General features: G+C 36.6%; 1 protein-coding gene across 1 annotated transcript; it reads right to left on the bottom strand.

Moving 5' to 3' along the window:
* Positions 1-5,869: 5,869 nt before the first annotated feature.
* Positions 5,870-18,330, bottom strand: akap17a (A kinase (PRKA) anchor protein 17A). The gene is made up of 5 exons (XM_084121279.1): positions 18,234-18,330; positions 15,726-16,502; positions 11,908-12,056; positions 7,989-8,229; positions 5,870-6,680 (listed from the first exon to the last, which is right to left on the bottom strand). Exons 1-5 carry the CDS (start codon positions 18,258-18,260, stop codon positions 5,997-5,999), a joined length of 1,878 nt encoding a protein of 625 aa, XP_083977405.1. The 5' UTR covers positions 18,261-18,330; the 3' UTR covers positions 5,870-5,996.
* Between the last annotated feature and the right edge of the window lie 950 nt (positions 18,331-19,280).

The raw sequence follows: 19,280 nt of genomic DNA, 5'->3' as shown, positions 1-19,280 counted from the left end.
TTTCTGTCTCTGGTGAGTAGAGATCATTTCTCATGTCCTTCAAATATTCTTGTTTTTAACCAATTATTTACATATTTATTAATTGTTAAATCATTTTATAGTTTGAGATAATAGATCATATAAACACTGACTCAACACACTGACTGAACCGAAAGAAGATGATTAGAGATGTTCTTATCTTATCTTTCTTTTTTCTCTCATGTTTTCCAGCTCGTCTGCCTGTTCCTGTCATCAGCAGAGACTGTTCTTCATCACCATCATCACCATCATCACCATCATCACCAGGATCTCATCCCAATCCCATCAGCAACCAGACTCAACATCTCAACATCACTCAACTCTGTCACACATGTTCAGGTACGGCTGATATTAGTTGATGTCAGCGCTGATATTAGCGTTTATGAACTGATCTGATCTCAGTTTGATGCTTTTATTCCTCAGACTCTGTCCACTGTTGTGGTCCTACTGAAGCTGTGATCCGATTGGTCCTCTCTGCTCTGGTGGGCGTGGCTACTGTCATTATTCTGGTTTATGACATCAGATCCAGAAGAGCTGAACGAGATCAAGCACATATTCACACATCAGAAACCTAATGGTGTCATTTCTCACAAACTGATTTTTTATATATAGCTTGTGAGATTTACTTATTTGTGGCTTTAGATTCCACTTTACTTCTGCTGTCCATATGTATTTGCTTGTCTTTATCAATAAAGCTTTCTCACTCTGAAGGTCAAGAGTCTCTCCGTGTTTTCTTACATTTATTATGTCGGCGCCCCCTGCAGGAATACTTTATGCAAGTAATCTGGTTCTCTAGCTGTCCTGCACTGTGATTGTTACGCTCAACTGTGTTCACGATCACGTTTTCATCGCCGTTATTAAAGGCACCCAGAGCTACTAACCTTTTTTTTTTTTTTTTTTTTCTTACTGTAAAGAAAGCAGTGCTTGCTTTCCATTTTAAATATCAGTCATGTTGCTCACTTTCTTCATTCCAGGTGGCTCATGTTGTTATGAATTGTTTTGCCACCCCAGACAGCAACATAGTGTCGGCCCAGATCCGGCCCACATCCAGTACATGCGGATTCAACGCTTCCCAGATCTGAGCCGACACTATGTTGCTGTCTGGGATTGGAATAACCAGGTTAAGATAACGTAAAAGCCCACTTTGCTCTTGTGCACAGACTCGTTCGTTAAGCTAAATAGCCAATCAGAGTGATTTCTCATCTCTATTCAACATGCTCAATTTGGACGTCGAAGTCATTAGTAAACATTGTAAGATGGCTATGGAGGAACACCAGATGTTTGAAACGGCTTTGGCCGCTACAATGAGTGAGTTAGACTTGGCTTTTTATCTAAAAGAGGAACAGAAGACGGCGCTCGAATCGTTCCTTTGCAAGAAGGGCGTTTTTGCTGTTTTGCCGACCGGATACGCAAGAGTCTAATCTACCAGTTAGCTCCGCTGGTAGCTAAGCGTATGGGGCTTGTTGTTGTGATTGGTCGTAGTGTTATCCAATTGAGTGCAGTGAGATTTTCAAATGCATGCTTGGTGCCGCCCCTCGAGCTAGCTGAGTTTCATTAGTCAATGCCAGACCATTAATCTTTCAGATTTAGCTCTGGATTTCCAGGCTACTGCGAGACAGCAGATGCGAGTGAATATTCAGTCATGTTTGCAGGACTGTGATATGAAGAGTGTGCAAAGTAACATATTTTAGCAACTGTGTGAAAGTGAATCGCACATAACAGGCACAATACCGGTATAAATATGAATTGGTACAGTATGTGTCACATGACTAAACTTGCGTCATCGTTTTTAAATACCTCCAGTTTCACAGTCGACACTCGACAACGCGGAAACGCTTTCAAATTTATCCACTTAGGAGAGCGTTTTTCAAAAAGCTTTGTTTTTATTAATAAAAACGGCGTCTCAGTGTGACAGAAGACCAACGCAGAGAGAAAAAGATGCATATTAGTGTGGACAAGGCCTGAGAAAGAGGAATTAAAAACCAACCGGACGGTTCTTCTAGAAACCTAGAAAACTAACTTTTATGAAAACGACCATCTTCATAAATTTTAATGAGAAGAACATTTGACAATACTTATTACCTCTAAACATAATTTACTCACACATCATTCTTAAACTCCTGAAGACTGTGTCCTCAAGCCAATCACCATGAACACAGACAGGTTTCTGAAACACAACATCAAAACGTATCTGGATATTAGCACTGGAATCCTGATTTATTTGCAGGTCCGGACGGCGTCGCAGATCTTGTGTGGATCTGGATGCGTTAGTGTTGACTACAAATAGTAGGTTTTACATTATGGGCCCTATTTTAACGACCTGAAACGCAAGTATCAAACGCGAAACGCAAGTAACTTTGTGGGCGGATCTCGGATCCCGCCGCAAATCTAAAATGTGTTGGTCTGAAGTCGCTTCATTACTCATAGGTGTGGTTTGGGCGTAACGTGAAATAAACCAATCAGAGCATCATCTCACATTCCCTTTAAGAGCAGGCACGCTTGTTCCATTGCTATTATAACGGCGGATTTGCCAGGAGCGGTTCACAGCCGAGGAGACCGACGTTCTCATCAGGGCCGTAAAACACAGAGAAGTGACATTGGGGATGGAGAAACACACCCAAATCAGCTTCGGTTAAACAGGCGTATAATTATTTGGGTAAATGTGTAAGCTAGATGTATGCCAATTTTTTCACATCTTCATGGACACCACAATGATTTCCTTCTTGTGTTAATATTTTTCCTTGTAATTATGTATGGTTTTCTAAAAATGAAAACTGCTGCATCTGTGTAGATGAGAGAAGCAAAGTGTATGTGCGTTGTGCACACGCTACATTATGGCCAAGCATGCGCCCTTAAAATAGTATCTGAACGCGCCGCTGACTTTAGACTAGGTTTCTCCTGGTCAGTGGGGAATTGTTTTCTGAAACTGCAAAATAGCACCAGGGAACGTTTGCGCCGGAACACGCCTCCTCTTTTCGCTGAACCGCCCCCGGGAGCGTAAGTTCATTCCCTAATTTACCGACGTGCGTCTGTGGAGGGAAAAGTCCGCTGTGCGTCGGGTGCAAAATAGGAATGAAACATGCGTCGCTGTACAAAGTCAATTGCGCTGGGTGCAAGATAGGGCCCTTTGTCTGTCGCGCGGTTCATAACCGCGGATTCTTTGCAGCCTTTATCTGATCCTTCACTGGAAACCGAAAGTAACTCAATCCCGCAAAACGGTTTGCACCTGGAACAATACTAGTCGACACCATTATGACAAAGTTTTCTAAGCAGTATTGGTATCCTACTAAAGCAAGGCGGTATTTGACTGTTAAAGTCCCACTGAAGTGGCTTGTAACACGCAGCGTTATTCAGTGTGTTGATGTAATTTCCACTGAAACAGGAAGAGAGGGCGGGGCATATGAAGAAGCCCCTCCCCTTTTTTAGAAACTGCCAATAGCATTTAGTTTATATCACAGCTTCAGTTTGTAAACCAGACTTCATTCGCCCAAATGGAAAACATATTTACACTGTCTGAATCATTCCCTATCCCCTACAGACCTTATGCGCCAGAGAAACGAGGCTTTTATCTTGTCTTTTAACTTCTGTTTTTGCGGTCGCTCTGTATATTCCTATGGCGCTGCTGTCCAGGAGTAATTAGCTTTTGAAGTGGATTTACTTAATGTAAAGTTAACGAGAGTTATCATGAGGATTGTAATGTTTAAAGCAGATGTCTTAACAAATGTCAGTCGACCGGGAAGATTTTAAAACGAGCCGCTCATTAATAAACACGCAAAATCGCTGTGAAAATACAGACCGAAAGTCAAAAGACAACGAGCGCAGCGCTGAAAAGGGGCGGAGCTACAGAAGGTCTATATAGTGCACTATGTGCCTTCAGCATGTAGAAGATAGTAGTGTGAATAAGTGACTGATTTCAGCCGCAGCTTCAGTGTCTATCTAGTGTAGGGGGCGGAGTTTCAGATTCCAGAGAGCATTTGATTGGACAGGAAACCTGATGAGAAGCTGAAGTGCAGAATGATGTCATCAAAATCAATGATCCATATTGGTGAAGAGAGAGACTAAGTTTTGAACACTTATATCTTCTAAATGTGAATTTTGTCATTGTTTTGGAGCACACTAGCTTATAGATAACAGTAAGGCTAACATATTCATACTAAAAGCCAAAAATATTCGATTTTTATTTCTTGGGGACTTTAAGCACATCCATAGCAGACTGATGGGAGTGGCTTTGGACGGCAAGCCCAGTGCATTATGGGTGTTGAAATTATAATACCTATTTGACAAAAGACAACAGCCTTTTTTCTCTAGTGAGGTCGCAGCGATTTCAGAAAAGTTTTCACATTTCTACTGCATAAGCAGCCAAGTTTTATTGAAAGCCAGTTTTGCATGTGGTGATGTTTAGTTTAACAATGTAAAATGAATCAAGATACTTGCTTTAATCCAAAGCACTGCTTTATTGAGACCTGCCGGGAAGGTAACTTGAGTTAAAACGAGTGACAAACATGTCCTTCAGTGGCGCTTCTGCCATAAAACAGTCTTCGTAACGACTTTACATGTGCGTTTTCAGCCTAAATCAAGTACTGTGCTTGTGTCGAGGAAAACACAAATGGATTCCCCATTCAAAAAACACTATAAATCCAACTTCTACATAAGATTGAGAGTCCCATACAAAACTGCATTGAGATGCTTGAAATGAACAGATAATAAACACTTTCAAAAAAGTAAAATTCAAGTCATAAACCAAGGATTGTAGTCTATGGAGTTTAATAACGCTGAACCAAAAACTCCAAGAGAAAATCTGTGGCACAGACTACAACAATCAAAGCTTCAGTCTTTGTAAGGCAAACTTAAAAAAGAAAACGTGATACTAATGGGAAAAATACAGTCAGATAAGTTCAAGACACCTGTCATGATACTGTAGCGTTTAATTCAAGCAGTGAATCTTACAAACCGGTCAAGAACACGTCCAGGTCATCATTCACCTCCAAATCAGGAGAGAGAGAAAGAAGAAATTCACTTTCTGTTTAAAGAAAATGAGGCCTTTAATAAGAGACAATATTTAGGGATTGTTTTGCATGGTGACATTATTTTGAAATAACAATTTATATAAAGTAATAATGTATTAGTTATAATATTATTGGTCCAAAAACGTATTTTCTTTACGAAAAATATAACTTGCTGTGAAATCTTTTTTTTTTTTTTTACAAATCTGAATGATCCTAAAACAGGTGTCATGATTTTTATGAGAAAATAATTTTATGAGGGGGAAGAAATACAATCCTAAAACAGGCATAATTTTCATTAAGAAAAATATAACTTGTTAGGGGAAAAATAATAATAAAAAATTAAAATTAAATCTTAATGATCCTAAATGGGCTTCATGCTTCAAAAAACAAATTCTGGGAAAAATAAAAATAAAAAATACAATCCTAAAACAGGCATAATGTTCATTATGAAAAATATAATTTGTTAAGGGGAAAATAATGAAAAATTAAATAAAACCTTAATGATCCTAAACAGGCTTTTATGGAAAAAAATAAAAAAAATAATGGGAAAAATAAAAATACAATCCTAAAACAGGCCTAATTTTCATTATGAAAAATATAATTTGCTGGGAAAAAAAAAAAAAAGAAAAAAAAAAAAAATATATATATATATATATAAAAAATGATGAACAGACTACATGTATTTTACAAAGAAAAAAAAAATTCCTAAAACAGGCCTAATTTTTATTATGGAAAATGCAATTTGCTAGAGGAAAGAAAATGAAAAAAAAAAATCTTAATTATCCTAAACCAGGCTTCATATTTGTTATGAAAAATATGATTTGTTGAGAAAATTAAAGATAAAATCTAACTGATCCTAAAAAGCAGGCCTCATTTTACTTTATGCAAAAGACAATTTCTTATTTTCCCTTCTATTTGTGTGTTGAATGTGACCAGGACGCGTTTCACCTCACACAGCAGGTTTATCTTCTCTCAGTATCGTCTGGATCGGTGATGCGAGTGTCGACGGCGTCCTCGACTGGACGAGCGACTCCTGCTGTTGCTGCTGCGACTCTTGCTGCTGCTCGGCCCGTGACTGTCCTTCCTCGCCCGGTGGCGCCGGTGTCTCGTGGTTCGGCTCTTCCGCCCGTTACGACTGTGACTCCGTTTCCTGGGACTGTGACTCCGCCTTCCGTGACTCTGACTCCGCGTCCCGTTGCTGTGACTCCGCCTCCCACGACTCTGACTCCGCTTCCCGCTGCTGTGACTCCGCCTCCCGCGACTCTGACTCCGCCTCCCGTGACGCCGTGTGTGATTCCTCTGCTCACGTCTCTCTCCGTCTGCTCGCTCCTCCACACTCTCTGGTTTCTTTGGTTTGCTGTCCTGGTTGTCCGGCTTGATCTCGTCGCCGTTCACCTGCGCGTGGCAGATCTGCAGGTCCAGGTCGATGACGGGAGCGTTCTCGATCTCGTTCTCGTCGGCGTTGGTGCTCTTCTTCAGCAGGTTTCCCAGCAGCCGGTCCCGCAGCTCACGCTCTTTCCTCTGGAGCTCGAGCGTTCGCTTCTTCTCGGCCTCGACGCGCCTCAGCTCCTCCTCCTGCTGCCGTCTGCTCTCCTCCAGCTGATGGAGGCGCTCCTGCTCCACCTTCTGCTGCTCCAGCTGCTGCTGCTTCAGGCTCTGAGAACACACACACACACACACTTCAATCAAACCGGTTTTATGAAATACGCTTGATTTTGTTCCAAATTCCGTTTTTTCCTTTATAATTATTAATAAAAATGTATTTTTATTAAATTTAAGTAATCATAAAAGAACGTCTATTTAATTAAAATCATGAAACTTATACAATTTAACAGCATGCTATTAAAAGTTTAAGAAATATAACATTTTTAGGGCCCTATGAAATGTGTTTTATTTTTGTCCAAATTCCATTTAAGTTTTTTTTTTTTTTTTTTTTTTTTCATTTAAATTGTTCTGGAGTCCTTTTAAATGATTAATTAAATCAAATCAAAAAGCATGACTAAACTGAAATCATGACACTTATACACTAACAAAAAATTATAAAAAGCTCAAGAAAACGGACATTTTAAAGCGCTATGAAACGTGATGAGGTGATGCGTGGCGCATCTCAGAGATGGTACAAGATGAGTATTTATGGTTAAAAAGTATATCATTTTTATTTATTTCCTAGAAAATTACCGATCGTTTCACTAGATAAGACTCTTATTCCTTGGCTGGGATCGTGTCGAGACTTTGAAGCTGCATTTGAACCTTCAGACCGTTGGTTGCCATTGAAGTCCATTATATGGAGAAAAATCCTGGAATGTTTTCCTCAAAAACCTTCATTTCTTTTCGACTGAAGAAAGAAAGACATGGACATCTTGGATGACATGGGGGAGAGTAAATTATCAGGATATTTTTATTTTGAAAGTGAACTAATCCTTTAATATTTATCCATTCCAAACATAATTTGGAGACAATGAGCATAAGAACCGTTGTGTCGCGGCTTATATTTATCACACAGAACAAATGCCCAAAACCTGCCGTCTGTGGATGAGAGTCTGAAACCAGGACTGGTGGGACGGTGTCCTGCTTCACTTCACATTGAAAGGAGAATTATAGAATGACGGGACACTCATTTATACGACACTTTATTCATCAGGAAGAACAGCTTGTTCAGCGCGTCATACGTCATTACGCTACTTCTACGTCATTACACATGCGCAGTGCTTTCAGTTTCGGTTTTCAATCCGATCAAGTGTTTACATGTTCTCTAGAAAGATCTTATTAGAAAAGGAATAAACCACCGCTCTCAATCCGATCGAAATTTCATTCGGATCGAGCTTAATCGGATCGATTAAAGTGTTTACTTGAAGGCTTTTCCGATTGAGCCGTCAATCCCATTACTAACGGATTATTTGTCTGCATGTAAACGTAGCCAATGAAAGCCATGAATGGGGTGTTGCCCGAGGTCATGTGACGCACCTTTGCTCGGCTCAGTAACTCAGCGATGAGCCGGATGGACTCCAGGTTCCTCTGAGCCAGCAAGAGTTTCCTCTCCTCCATCACGATCTTCTGGTGGAGCTTCTTCTGTTCTTCCTCCTGCTGCTTCTTCATCTTCTTCTGGTTCTTCTTCTCCTCTTTCTCCTTGATCTTCTGCTCTCGTTTACGCAGTTTCTCCTCCCTCTTTCTCTCCTTCTCCTGCTCCTCCTGCTCACGCTGTTTCCTGAAACACCATCCACACTCACTGATTAATGGAGATTCTTGCGTAATAGAGTTAGGTGATGAAGTAAAATAGAGTTAGATGATAAAGTACAATAGAGTTAGGTTATGAAGTAAAATAGAGTTAGGAGATGAAGTATAATAGAGTTAGGTGATGAAGTAAAATAGTTAGGTGATAAAGTAAAATAGAGTTAGGTGATAAAGTATAATAGAGTTAGGTTATGAAGTAAAATAGAGTTAGGTGATAAAGTAAGACAGAGTTAGGTGATAAAGTAAGATACAGTTAGGTGATGAAGTAAAATAGAGTTAGGTGATAAAGTGAAATAGAGTTAGGTGATAAAGTAAAATAGAGTTAGGTGATAAAGTAAAATAGAGTTAGATGATAAAGTAAAATAGTTAGATGATAAAGTATAATAGAGTTAGGTGATAAAGTATAATAGAGTTAGGTTATGAAGTATAATAGAGTTAGGTTATGAAGTAAAATAGAGTTAGGTGATTAAGTAAAATAGAGTTAGGTGATAAAGTAAAATAGAGTTAGATTATAAAGTATAATAGAGTTAGGTTATGAAGTGAAATAGAGTTAGGTGATAAAGTATAATAGAGTTATGTTATGAAGTATAATAGAGTTAGGTTATGAAGTAAAATAGAGTTAGGTGATTAAGTAAAATAGAGTTAGGTGATTGAGTAAAATAGAGTTAGGTGATAGGGTGAAATGGAGTTAGGTGATGAAGTAAAATAGTTAGGTGATTAAGTAAAATAGAGTTAGGTGATAAAGTAAAATAGAGTTAGATGATAAAGTAAAATAGAGTTAGATGATAAAGTATAATAGAGTTAGGTGATAAAGTATAATAGAGTTAGGTTATGAAGTATAATAGAGTTAGGTTATGAAGTAAAATAGAGTTAGGTGATTAAGTAAAATAGAGTTAGGTGATAAAGTAAAATAGAGTTAGATTATAAAGTACAATAGAGTTAGGTGATGAAGTAAAATAGAGTTAGGTGATGAAGTATAATAGAGTTAGGTGATGAAGTAAAATAGAGTTAGATGATAAAGTACAATAGAGTTAGGTTATGAAGTAAAATAGAGTTAGGTGATGAAGTATAATAGAGTTAGGTGATGAAGTAAAATAGTTAGGTGATAAAGTAAGACAGAGTTAGGTGATAAAGTAAGATACAGTTAGGTGATAAAGTAAAATAGAGTTAGGTGATAAAGTGAAATAGTTAGATGATAAAGTATAATAGAGTTAGGTGATAAAGTATAATAGAGTTAGGTGATAAAGTAAAATAGAGTTAGGTGATAAAGTATAATAGAGTTAGGTTATGAAGTAAAATAGAGTTAGGTGATAAAGTAAGACAGAGTTAGGTGATAAAGTAAGATACAGTTAGGTGATGAAGTAAAATAGAGTTAGGTGATGAAGTGAAATAGAGTTAGGTGATAAAGTAAAATAGAGTTAGGTGATAAAGTAAAATAGAGTTAGATGATAAAGTAAAATAGTTAGATGATAAAGTATAATAGAGTTAGGTGATAAAGTATAATAGAGTTATGTTATGAAGTATAATAGAGTTAGGTTATGAAGTGAAATAGAGTTAGGTGATAAAGTATAATAGAGTTATGTTATGAAGTATAATAGAGTTAGGTTATGAAGTAAAATAGAGTTAGGTGATTAAGTAAAATAGAGTTAGGTGATTGAGTAAAATAGAGTTAGGTGATAGGGTGAAATGGAGTTAGGTGATGAAGTAAAATAGTTAGGTGATTAAGTAAAATAGAGTTAGGTGATAAAGTAAAATAGAGTTAGATGATAAAGTAAAATAGAGTTAGATGATAAAGTAAAATAGAGTTAGATGATAAAGTATAATAGAGTTAGGTGATAAAGTATAATAGAGTTAGGTTATGAAGTATAATAGAGTTAGGTTATGAAGTAAAATAGAGTTAGGTGATTAAGTAAAATAGAGTTAGGTGATAAAGTAAAATAGAGTTAGATTATAAAGTACAATAGAGTTAGGTTATGAAGTGAAATAGAGTTAGGTGATAAAGTATAATAGAGTTAGGTTATGAAGTATAATAGAGTTAGGTTATGAAGTAAAATAGAGTTAGGTGATTAAGTAAAATAGAGTTAGGTGATAAAGTAAAATAGAGTTAGATTATAAAGTACAATAGAGTTAGGTTATGAAGTGAAATAGAGTTAGGTGATGAAGTAAAATAGAATTAGGTGATAAAGTAAAATAGAGTTAAGTTATGAAGTAAAATAGAGTTAGGTGATGAAGTATAATAGAGTTAGGTGATGAAGTAAAATAGAGTTAGGTGATGAAGTATAATAGAGTTAGGTGATGAAGTAAAATAGAGTTAGATGATAAAGTACAATAGAGTTAGGTTATGAAGTAAAATAGAGTTAGGTGATGAAGTATAATAGAGTTAGGTGATGAAGTAAAATAGTTAGGTGATAAAGTAAAATAGAGTTAGGTGATAAAGTATAATAGAGTTAGGTTATGAAGTAAAATAGAGTTAGGTGATAAAGTAAGACAGAGTTAGGTGATAAAGTAAGATACAGTTAGGTGATAAAGTAAAATAGAGTTAGGTGATAAAGTGAAATAGAGTTAGGTGATAAAGTAAAATAGAGTTAGGTGATAAAGTAAAATAGTTAGATGATAAAGTATAATAGAGTTAGGTGATAAAGTATAATAGAGTTAGGTTATGAAGTATAATAGAGTTAGGTTATGAAGTAAAATAGAGTTAGGTGATTAAGTAAAATAGAGTTAGGTGATAAAGTAAAATAGAGTTAGATTATAAAGTATAATAGAGTTAGGTTATGAAGTGAAATAGAGTTAGGTGATAAAGTATAATAGAGTTAGGTTATGAAGTATAATAGAGTTAGGTTATGAAGTAAAATAGAGTTAGGTGATTAAGTAAAATAGAGTTAGGTGATAAAGTAAAACAGAGTTAGATTATAAAGTATAATAGAGTTAGGTTATGAAGTAAAATAGAGTTAGGTGATGAAGTATAATAGAGTTAGGTGATAAAGTAAAATAGAGTTAGGTGATAAAGTGAAATAGAGTTAGGTGATAAAGTATAATAGAGTTAGGTTATGAAGTATAATAGTTAGGTTATGAAGTAAAATAGAGTTAGGTGATAAAGTAAAATAGAGTTAAGTTATGAAGTAAAATAGAGTTATGTGATGAAGTATAATAGAGTTAGGTGATGAAGTAAAATAGAGTTAGATGATAAAGTACAATAGAGTTAGGTTATGAAGTAAAATAGAGTTAGGTGATGAAGTATAATAGAGTTAGGTGATGAAGTAAAATAGTTAGGTGATAAAGTAAAATAGAGTTAGGTGATAAAGTACAATAGAGTTAGGTTATGAAGTAAAATAGAGTTAGGTGATGAAGTATAATAGAGTTAGGTGATGAAGTAAAATAGTTAGGTGATAAAGTAAAATAGAGTTAGGTGACAAAGTAAAATAGAGTTAGATGATAAAGTAAAATAGAGTTAGGTGATGAAGTATAATAGAGTTAGGTTATGAAGTAAAATAGAGTTAGGTGATAAAGTAAGATAGAGTTAGGTGATAAAGTAAGATACAGTTAGGTGATAAAGTAAAATAGAGTTAGGTGATAAAGTGAAATAGAGTTAGGTGATAAAGTATAATAGAGTTAGGTGATGAAGTAAATACCTAAAAGCTAAAGGTCATACCTCTCTTCCTCCTTCCGCCGCTCCTCTTCCTCCTTCTCTCTGCGTTTCTGCTCCTCTCGCTGTTTCTCGAGCTCCTGGAGCTTCAGTCGCTCCTGCTGTCGTTTCCTCAGTGAGGAATCACTCAGGTGTTTCGTCGTGTCAAAGGTCACCTGAGAGGATGAATGTTCAGGTTATGCTTATAATAAACATCTTAAGCTTCATATTTACTGCTGTATGAATGAACAAATGGTTCCATCAGTCTAAAAACCTTTTCAAGTGAATATATAAATATATATATATATATTTAAATAAGTTCAACAAACTATATATACAGTGAGGAAAATAAGTATTTGAACACCCTGCTATTTTGCAAGTTCTCCCACTTAGAAATCATGGAGGGGTCTGAAATTGTCATCGTAGGTGCATGTCCACTGTGAGAGACATAATCTAAAAAAAAAATCTAACTATTTATTTGTATGATACAGCTGCAAATAAGTATTTGAACACCTGAGAAAATCAATGTTAATATTTGGTACAGTAGCCTTTGTTTGCAATTACAGAGGTCAAACGTTTCCTGTAGTTTTTCACCAGGTTTGCACACACTGCAGGAGGGATTTTGGCCCACTCCTCCACACAGATCTTCTCTAGATCAGTCAGGTTTCTGGGCTGTCGCTGAGAAACACGGAGTTTGAGCTCCCTCCAAAGATTCTCTATTGGGTTTAGGTCTGGAGACTGGCTAGGCCACGCCAGAACCTTGATATGCTTCTTACAGAGCCACTCCTTGGTTATCCTGGCTGTGTGCTTCAGGTCATTGTCATGTTGGAAGACCCAGCCTCGACCCATCTTCAATGCTCTAACTGAGGGAAGGAGGTTGTTCCCCAAAATCTCGCAATACATGGCCCCGGTCATCCTCTCCTTAATACAGTGCAGTCGCCCTGTCCCATGTGCAGAAAAACACCCCCAAAGCATGATGCTACCACCCCCATGCTTCACAGTAGGGATAGTGTTCTTGGGATGGTACTCATCATTCTTCTTCCTCCAAACACGTTTAGTGGAATTATGACCAAAAAGTTCTATTTTGGTCTCATCTGACCACATGACTTTCTCCCATGACTCCTCTGGATCATCCAAATGGTCATTGGCAAACTTAAGACGGGCCTTGACATGTGCTGGTTTAAGCAGGGGAACCTTCCGTGCCATGCATGATTTCAAACCATGACGTCTTAGTGTATTACCAACAGTAACCTTGGAAACGGTGGTCCCAGCTCTTTTCAGGTCATTGACCAGCTCCTCCCGTGTAGTTCTGGGCTGATTTCTCACCTTTCTTAGGATCATTGAGACCCCACGAGGTGAGATCTTGCATGGAGCCCCAGTCCGAGGGAGATTGACAGTCATGTTTAGCTTCTTCCATTTTCTAATGATTGCTCCAACAGTGGACCTTTTTTCACCAAGCTGCTTGGCAATTTCCCCGTAGCCCTTTCCAGCCTTGTGGAGGTGTACAATTTTGTCTCTAGTGCCTTTGGACAGCTCTTTGGTCTTGGCCATGTTAGTAGTTGGATTCTTACTGATTGTATGGGGTGGACAGGTGTCTTTATGCAGCTAACGACCTCAAACAGGTGCATCTAATTTAGGATAATAAATGGAGTGGAGGTGGACATTTTAAAGGCAGACTAACAGGTCTTTGAGGGTCAGAATTCTAGCTGATAGACAGGTGTTCAAATACTTATTTGCAGCTGTATCATACAAATAAATAGTTAAAAAATCATACATTGTGATTTCTGGATTATTATTTTTTTTAGATTATGTCTCTCACAGTGGACATGCACCTACGATGACAATTTCAGACCCCTCCATGATTTCCAAGTGGGAGAACTTGCAAAATAGCAGGGTGTTCAAATACTTATTTTCCTCACTGTATACTATATGCAAACTATTTGCAACTGTATTTGTTAATCTTTGTTAACGTTAGTTAATAAAAATAAAGCTGTTCATTGTTTGTTCATGTTAGTTCACAGTGCATTAACTAATGTTAACAAGATTTTAATAAAGTATTAATAAATGTTGAAATTAACATTAACAAAGATTAATAAATGCTGTATACGTGCACTTCATTATTAGTTCATGTTAACTAATGTTAACTAATGAACCTTATTGTAAAGTATATACTATAATATTTTGCTTACAAATAAAATGTTTAATTGCATTAAATAAAAAGGTAATGGTCCTGAAAATAGACTTAATTTTCATTATGCAAAATATAATTCATGTTTTTTTGTTTAATGTTAAATAGTTTAAGGATTAACTGAGTTCTTGACAGGTTTTGTGACACTTACACACTTTAACTTCAGAGTTTCACCAAACGAACATGCTTTAATGAACAGCGCTCAGTTAATTTAACTTTCCGTTGGCTCGGGTGTCTTCGCTCTGCTGAATAATCCTTGAAATCATAATACAGTCCATCCGTAGCTTTCATTTCATTAAAGGCCCTCACAGTGCCGGTGTAATTCTGCTGAACACACTCATCAACACAAGCCTCTTGTATTAGTGCTTCACATTATACGCCTGAAGAGCCGCACGACTCATTAAAAACCATAATCTGCTCGAGTGTTCGAGTCGAGCTGATAAACCAAACATTTCTATGAGTTTTTCTTCTGTGCTTTGCGCTCACAGACCAGGGTTATTATCGTTAACTAAAACTACAAACATTTTCATTAAAATAAATGATGACTGAAATTAAAATAAAATGTAAAAAACCAGCTAGTTTCTACTAAATAACTACAACTAAATAAACAAACATTTATTAATACTATATAGACATTTAAAATAAATAAATGAAAACAAAAAAACACAACAATATGACTAAATCATAAATGTTTCTTGAGCATCAAATCATCATATTAGAGTGATTTCTGAAGGATCATGTGACACTGAAGACTGGAGTAATGATGCTGAACATTCAGCTTTGATCACAGGAATAAATTACACTCTAAAATATATTTAAATTGTCATAATATTTAACAATATTACTGTTTTTAATCAAATAAATGCAGCCTTGGTGAGCAGAAGAGACTTTTTAAAAACATAAAAAATCTTACTGATCCAAAACTTTTGAACGACAGTTATATATATATATATACCTAAAGTTTTGGATACCAAATTGAGATTCTGTGATATTTTCATAATTTTCCATGATTATTTATTACAAGTGTTGCCATAGAAGTAGAAAACGTATAACTTGTTTAAAGGGATACTTCACCGATTAGCATTAAGCTTTGTATCAGTAGAAACCCGGTAGTATTCTCGAATAGCCGTGCTTCCCTCCCTCATGTCCCCCTGAGACCAGAGATTTCTGTATTGTGTGTCTGGAAAAAACCTCAGATGACGCAAAAATCGTCATTTAGCTCTTCAGAGGCTTTTGTGTCCCGAGGCGAGAGACTCCAGCCAGTAGGAGGAGCTGTCCCGCATGTCTTCAACCCGCCCATAGGGGGATCTCACGATAAAACGCCGTCTTTTCAGTTTCGAGTCACTAGTAGCCTAGCTGTATCATTTCTCCTGATACTGCCCTCTGTAACCGGTAGGCGCGGCTTGGGAGTGTCCTCGTAGGGCAGCGAAGCAAGTGCATTCTGGGAGTTGTAGTCTTTCATCCACATGAGCCAAAAATACATTTTCTGGCTTTTCTCAGTCTAGAAAGGCACTAAATTTCACATTTCTACTACATAAATGACCCAATTTAAATACACATTCATCTTTCCAGCGGTGAAATATCCCTTTAAGTAGAAAACAACACATAGAGCAGGATCTCGATGAAAGAATGGGATCTAGAAGAGAATCAAACTCACCTTAATACTGCAGGCCACGGCTTTCCCATCATCCCCCTTCAGCATCAGCTTCATCCCTCTCAGAGAGTCCATGGCTTTCACGAACCCCGTGTGATCCAGATACTGCACGTACCCCTCAAAGTTCAAGTGTCCCCCGAACGAGAACGTGTTGAAGTTCTTCCCGGTCATCTCTTCCCGGTAGGGATCCAGCATGGGAATGTCGACGTTCCGGATCTTCCCGAACCGCTCGAAAACGGTTGTAAGCGTCGCTTCCGAAGGCTTATCGGGAGAACCGTCCTTCTGGGCGAACCATTTACAAGGAAGCCCTTCGAGATGAACGGTATCGGGACGTTCTCCCGGCACAGTCTCGTTCATGTCCTTGGCGTCCCGGAAAAACGAATCCCAATCGTGGCGTGTCGGGAAATCGGTTTTGTTCTCGGCCGTGCGCACCTTCAGGACATCCGTGAATCCGCTTAGTTTGATGCTCTTTCCCTCGAGTTTGGTCAGGATTCGCTTCACAACGCTCCTGTTCTCCACTTCGCCTTCGAAGCGAATGAAGTCCATGGTGCTCTTGGAGATTCGGAGCGAGGAAAACTGGTCCGGATGAGCCATAGACTTCAGCCTCTCCATCACCTCCCAGTTGGAGATGGACTTTCCCGGCATCTTGAGGTGAGGAAGAGCCACGCTGATGGTCATCTTGGCGATGGGCTTCAGGTAGAGGTTGAACTCCGGACACAGATCCACGGCCTCGGCGGTGTCGTTCACTATAGACGTCATCATGGACGCTTCAGATGAACACTTAAAGAGAAAAGAGACAGTCTTCAGTGTGGCAATCTTCACTTAAAGGAGTAGTGCACTTTAAAATGAAAATATTATATAAATGTTTAAAGTTTAAAGATGTTTAAAGTGCATCTGTGGTGAAAATCCAGCTTTTAATGTTGTTTATGTGTCTATGTGGTGTTTTTAATATGCTTTAAGACAAAGCATGTGTAAATTCATAAGTCGACATCATTGCTGAGTATTTCCTCCTTAAAACTGCAGTGAACCAAAGACAGTCTCAAAAACACGCTTTGAAATCGCTGGTGTTTCTGACGTCACAAACTACCTTGTAACCAATCAGATCAACGTGTGATCGTCAACCAGTGGATCTCTGAGCTGAGTGAGTGAGTGGAGGTGGGGCTCATTTGCATATTCATAGAACTGTGAATACTAAATGAGGCAAGGGTGTCGAGTTACATTCAAGATATTTTAAGGCATGAAGAAATTTTTTTTCAAGGAAACAACACTTAAATATGTCATTTTGGTGATCAAAGATGACTTTTAAGGGATAAAATTATTGACTACAGGGGGACTTTAATAAGGTAATACTAGTAAAAGTAAGTCATAGATGAGATTACCATCAATAACTGTACATAACCTCAACAGGAGAGGCTCTTTAAATCTAAAATCAAACACCAAATGAACGTCACTGTTTGAACAAAGTTTTCAGATTGTTTTGTGAATTAATTGAATATCTGGTCAAGTGTACAAATTCAACAATTGGTCATAAAACAACTCCATTAATCAGCTTTGATTAACTTAAACTAAAATGATTAAAATACACAAATGAAATAAGCAACTTCCATAGTAGAAATATTTCTGTTAGTTGACTAGGAAACATTTCTAATTTTTGCTTTCACTAAAACTGAAAATAACTTCTCAAACTAAAAAAGAAAGAGTTTTTAACTGAAATAAAGTAAATAACTGAAATAAAAAAAACTTTGAGCAAATATTTCAGATAGTTTAGTTTACGTAAAAATACTAAAATTACTAAAACGGAAAATAACGCATCTAAAATTAATTTAAAAAAAAACATATATTAAAAAATAGACAAAAACACAAAAGAACTAAAACTAAGATGGAAAATGTAAAAATAATAAAAAAAATACTAATACATACAACAATAATATATTAATAATACTAAAATAACACAGATCTTGTATATTGGAGGGTTTACATGTCTGTGGTTTTATGACAGAACATCTCATGCACAAATATAATAAAATACCATTAAATAGACCAAATTCACAAAACATCTGAACATTGAGTTTATTATCCTTGGATTGCAGCTGATACTGATGATCATGGACTAACACTGGATGATATTTCAGTCTGCACTAGTTATTAATATTACAACAAGACTAGTGTGGGAACTGAACATTCACAAGCTCAGCGATTCGGAGTTTATTATGATTTTACTACCATAATAATTGTTGTCACAGTTTTTTTGGTGTAAAACACGGTGGATATAACTAATAACATCACTACATTAAACCCCACAGAGAGTCACTTATTTTAATTAATCGCTGATTAGACAGATTATGTAATAATATAGAGATCAGACACACAGTTATTGCGAGAGATGATGCTGATGTGTAGATTATTGATGAGTTATTGATATCGGAATCATTGACCGGTTACACGGGTGATAGTGACACTCATGGGCACAGATGATGGGAATCATATTTAGACACGTAAATGTTTACTAACCTTTCTGAATTGTTCGGACTGAAGCATAAATAACAACAGCAGTCCGCTCACAGTTGAAACAAACGGACATGATGTTTACAGCTTCCGCATACGTCACTCAGAGCCGGAAGTTGGAGAGGAGCTCTGCTGCCCCCGCGTGGCGACGGTTTGACCTGCAGCTCAATTTATAATTCATCAAAATAAAGTTGGTTCTGAATTAAAGTTCTCAAGACACATATCTGTGAATGTCAGATAATAAAGCTACTCTTAGATCATGATGTGATGTGATAAAAAAAAAAAAAAATATATATATATATATATATATATATAATAAAATAAAACATGATTCAATATAAAATATATGATTATATATATATATATATATATTATTTATGTTTAAAATACTAGAGAATGTAACCGAATTATGTAACCTCTTTACACAAAATTATTAAAGAGATATTTTTTATTTAAAATAATAAAAAATGTGATTAAAATAAAATAAACATTTGTTACATATATATATATATATATATACAGTGCAATGCATAAGTGAATACACCCATGCTAAAGTTGACTAAAAAGAGGAATAAAAAATCATATTTTGGAAATTGAACTTAATGCCTTAATTTAAAAAATTAGGAAAAATCCAACCTTTAAGGACACCAATTTTCTTTGTGAATGAATAATGTATCGTAAATAAATAAATGTTCTTCCTTAAAATACATGGTGCATAAGTGAGTACACCCCTATGTTAAATTCCCATAGAGGCAGGCAGATTTTTATTTTTAAGTATTTTTTTAAAAAAAAATTTAGGATACTATGCATCCTGATAAAGTTCCCTTGGCCTTTGGAATTAAAATAGCCCCACATCATCACATAGCATTCACCACACCTAGAGATTGGCATGGGGTACTTTCCATAAGATCATCTCTCAATGCAAATCAAACTAGCTTTTAGGCTAACTGAAATAAAACCATGCCAATCTCTAGGTATGGTGAAGGCTATGTGATGATGTGGGGCTATTTTAATTCCAAAGGCCAAGGGAACTTTATCAGGATGCATAGTATC

Source organism: Abramis brama (assembly GCF_963993115.1).
Source record: "Abramis brama genome assembly, chromosome: 8".
NCBI lineage: Eukaryota > Metazoa > Chordata > Actinopteri > Cypriniformes > Leuciscidae > Abramis > Abramis brama.
The sequence above is the reverse complement of the archived record's forward strand: the minus strand, read 5'-3'. Positions and strand labels throughout refer to the sequence as shown.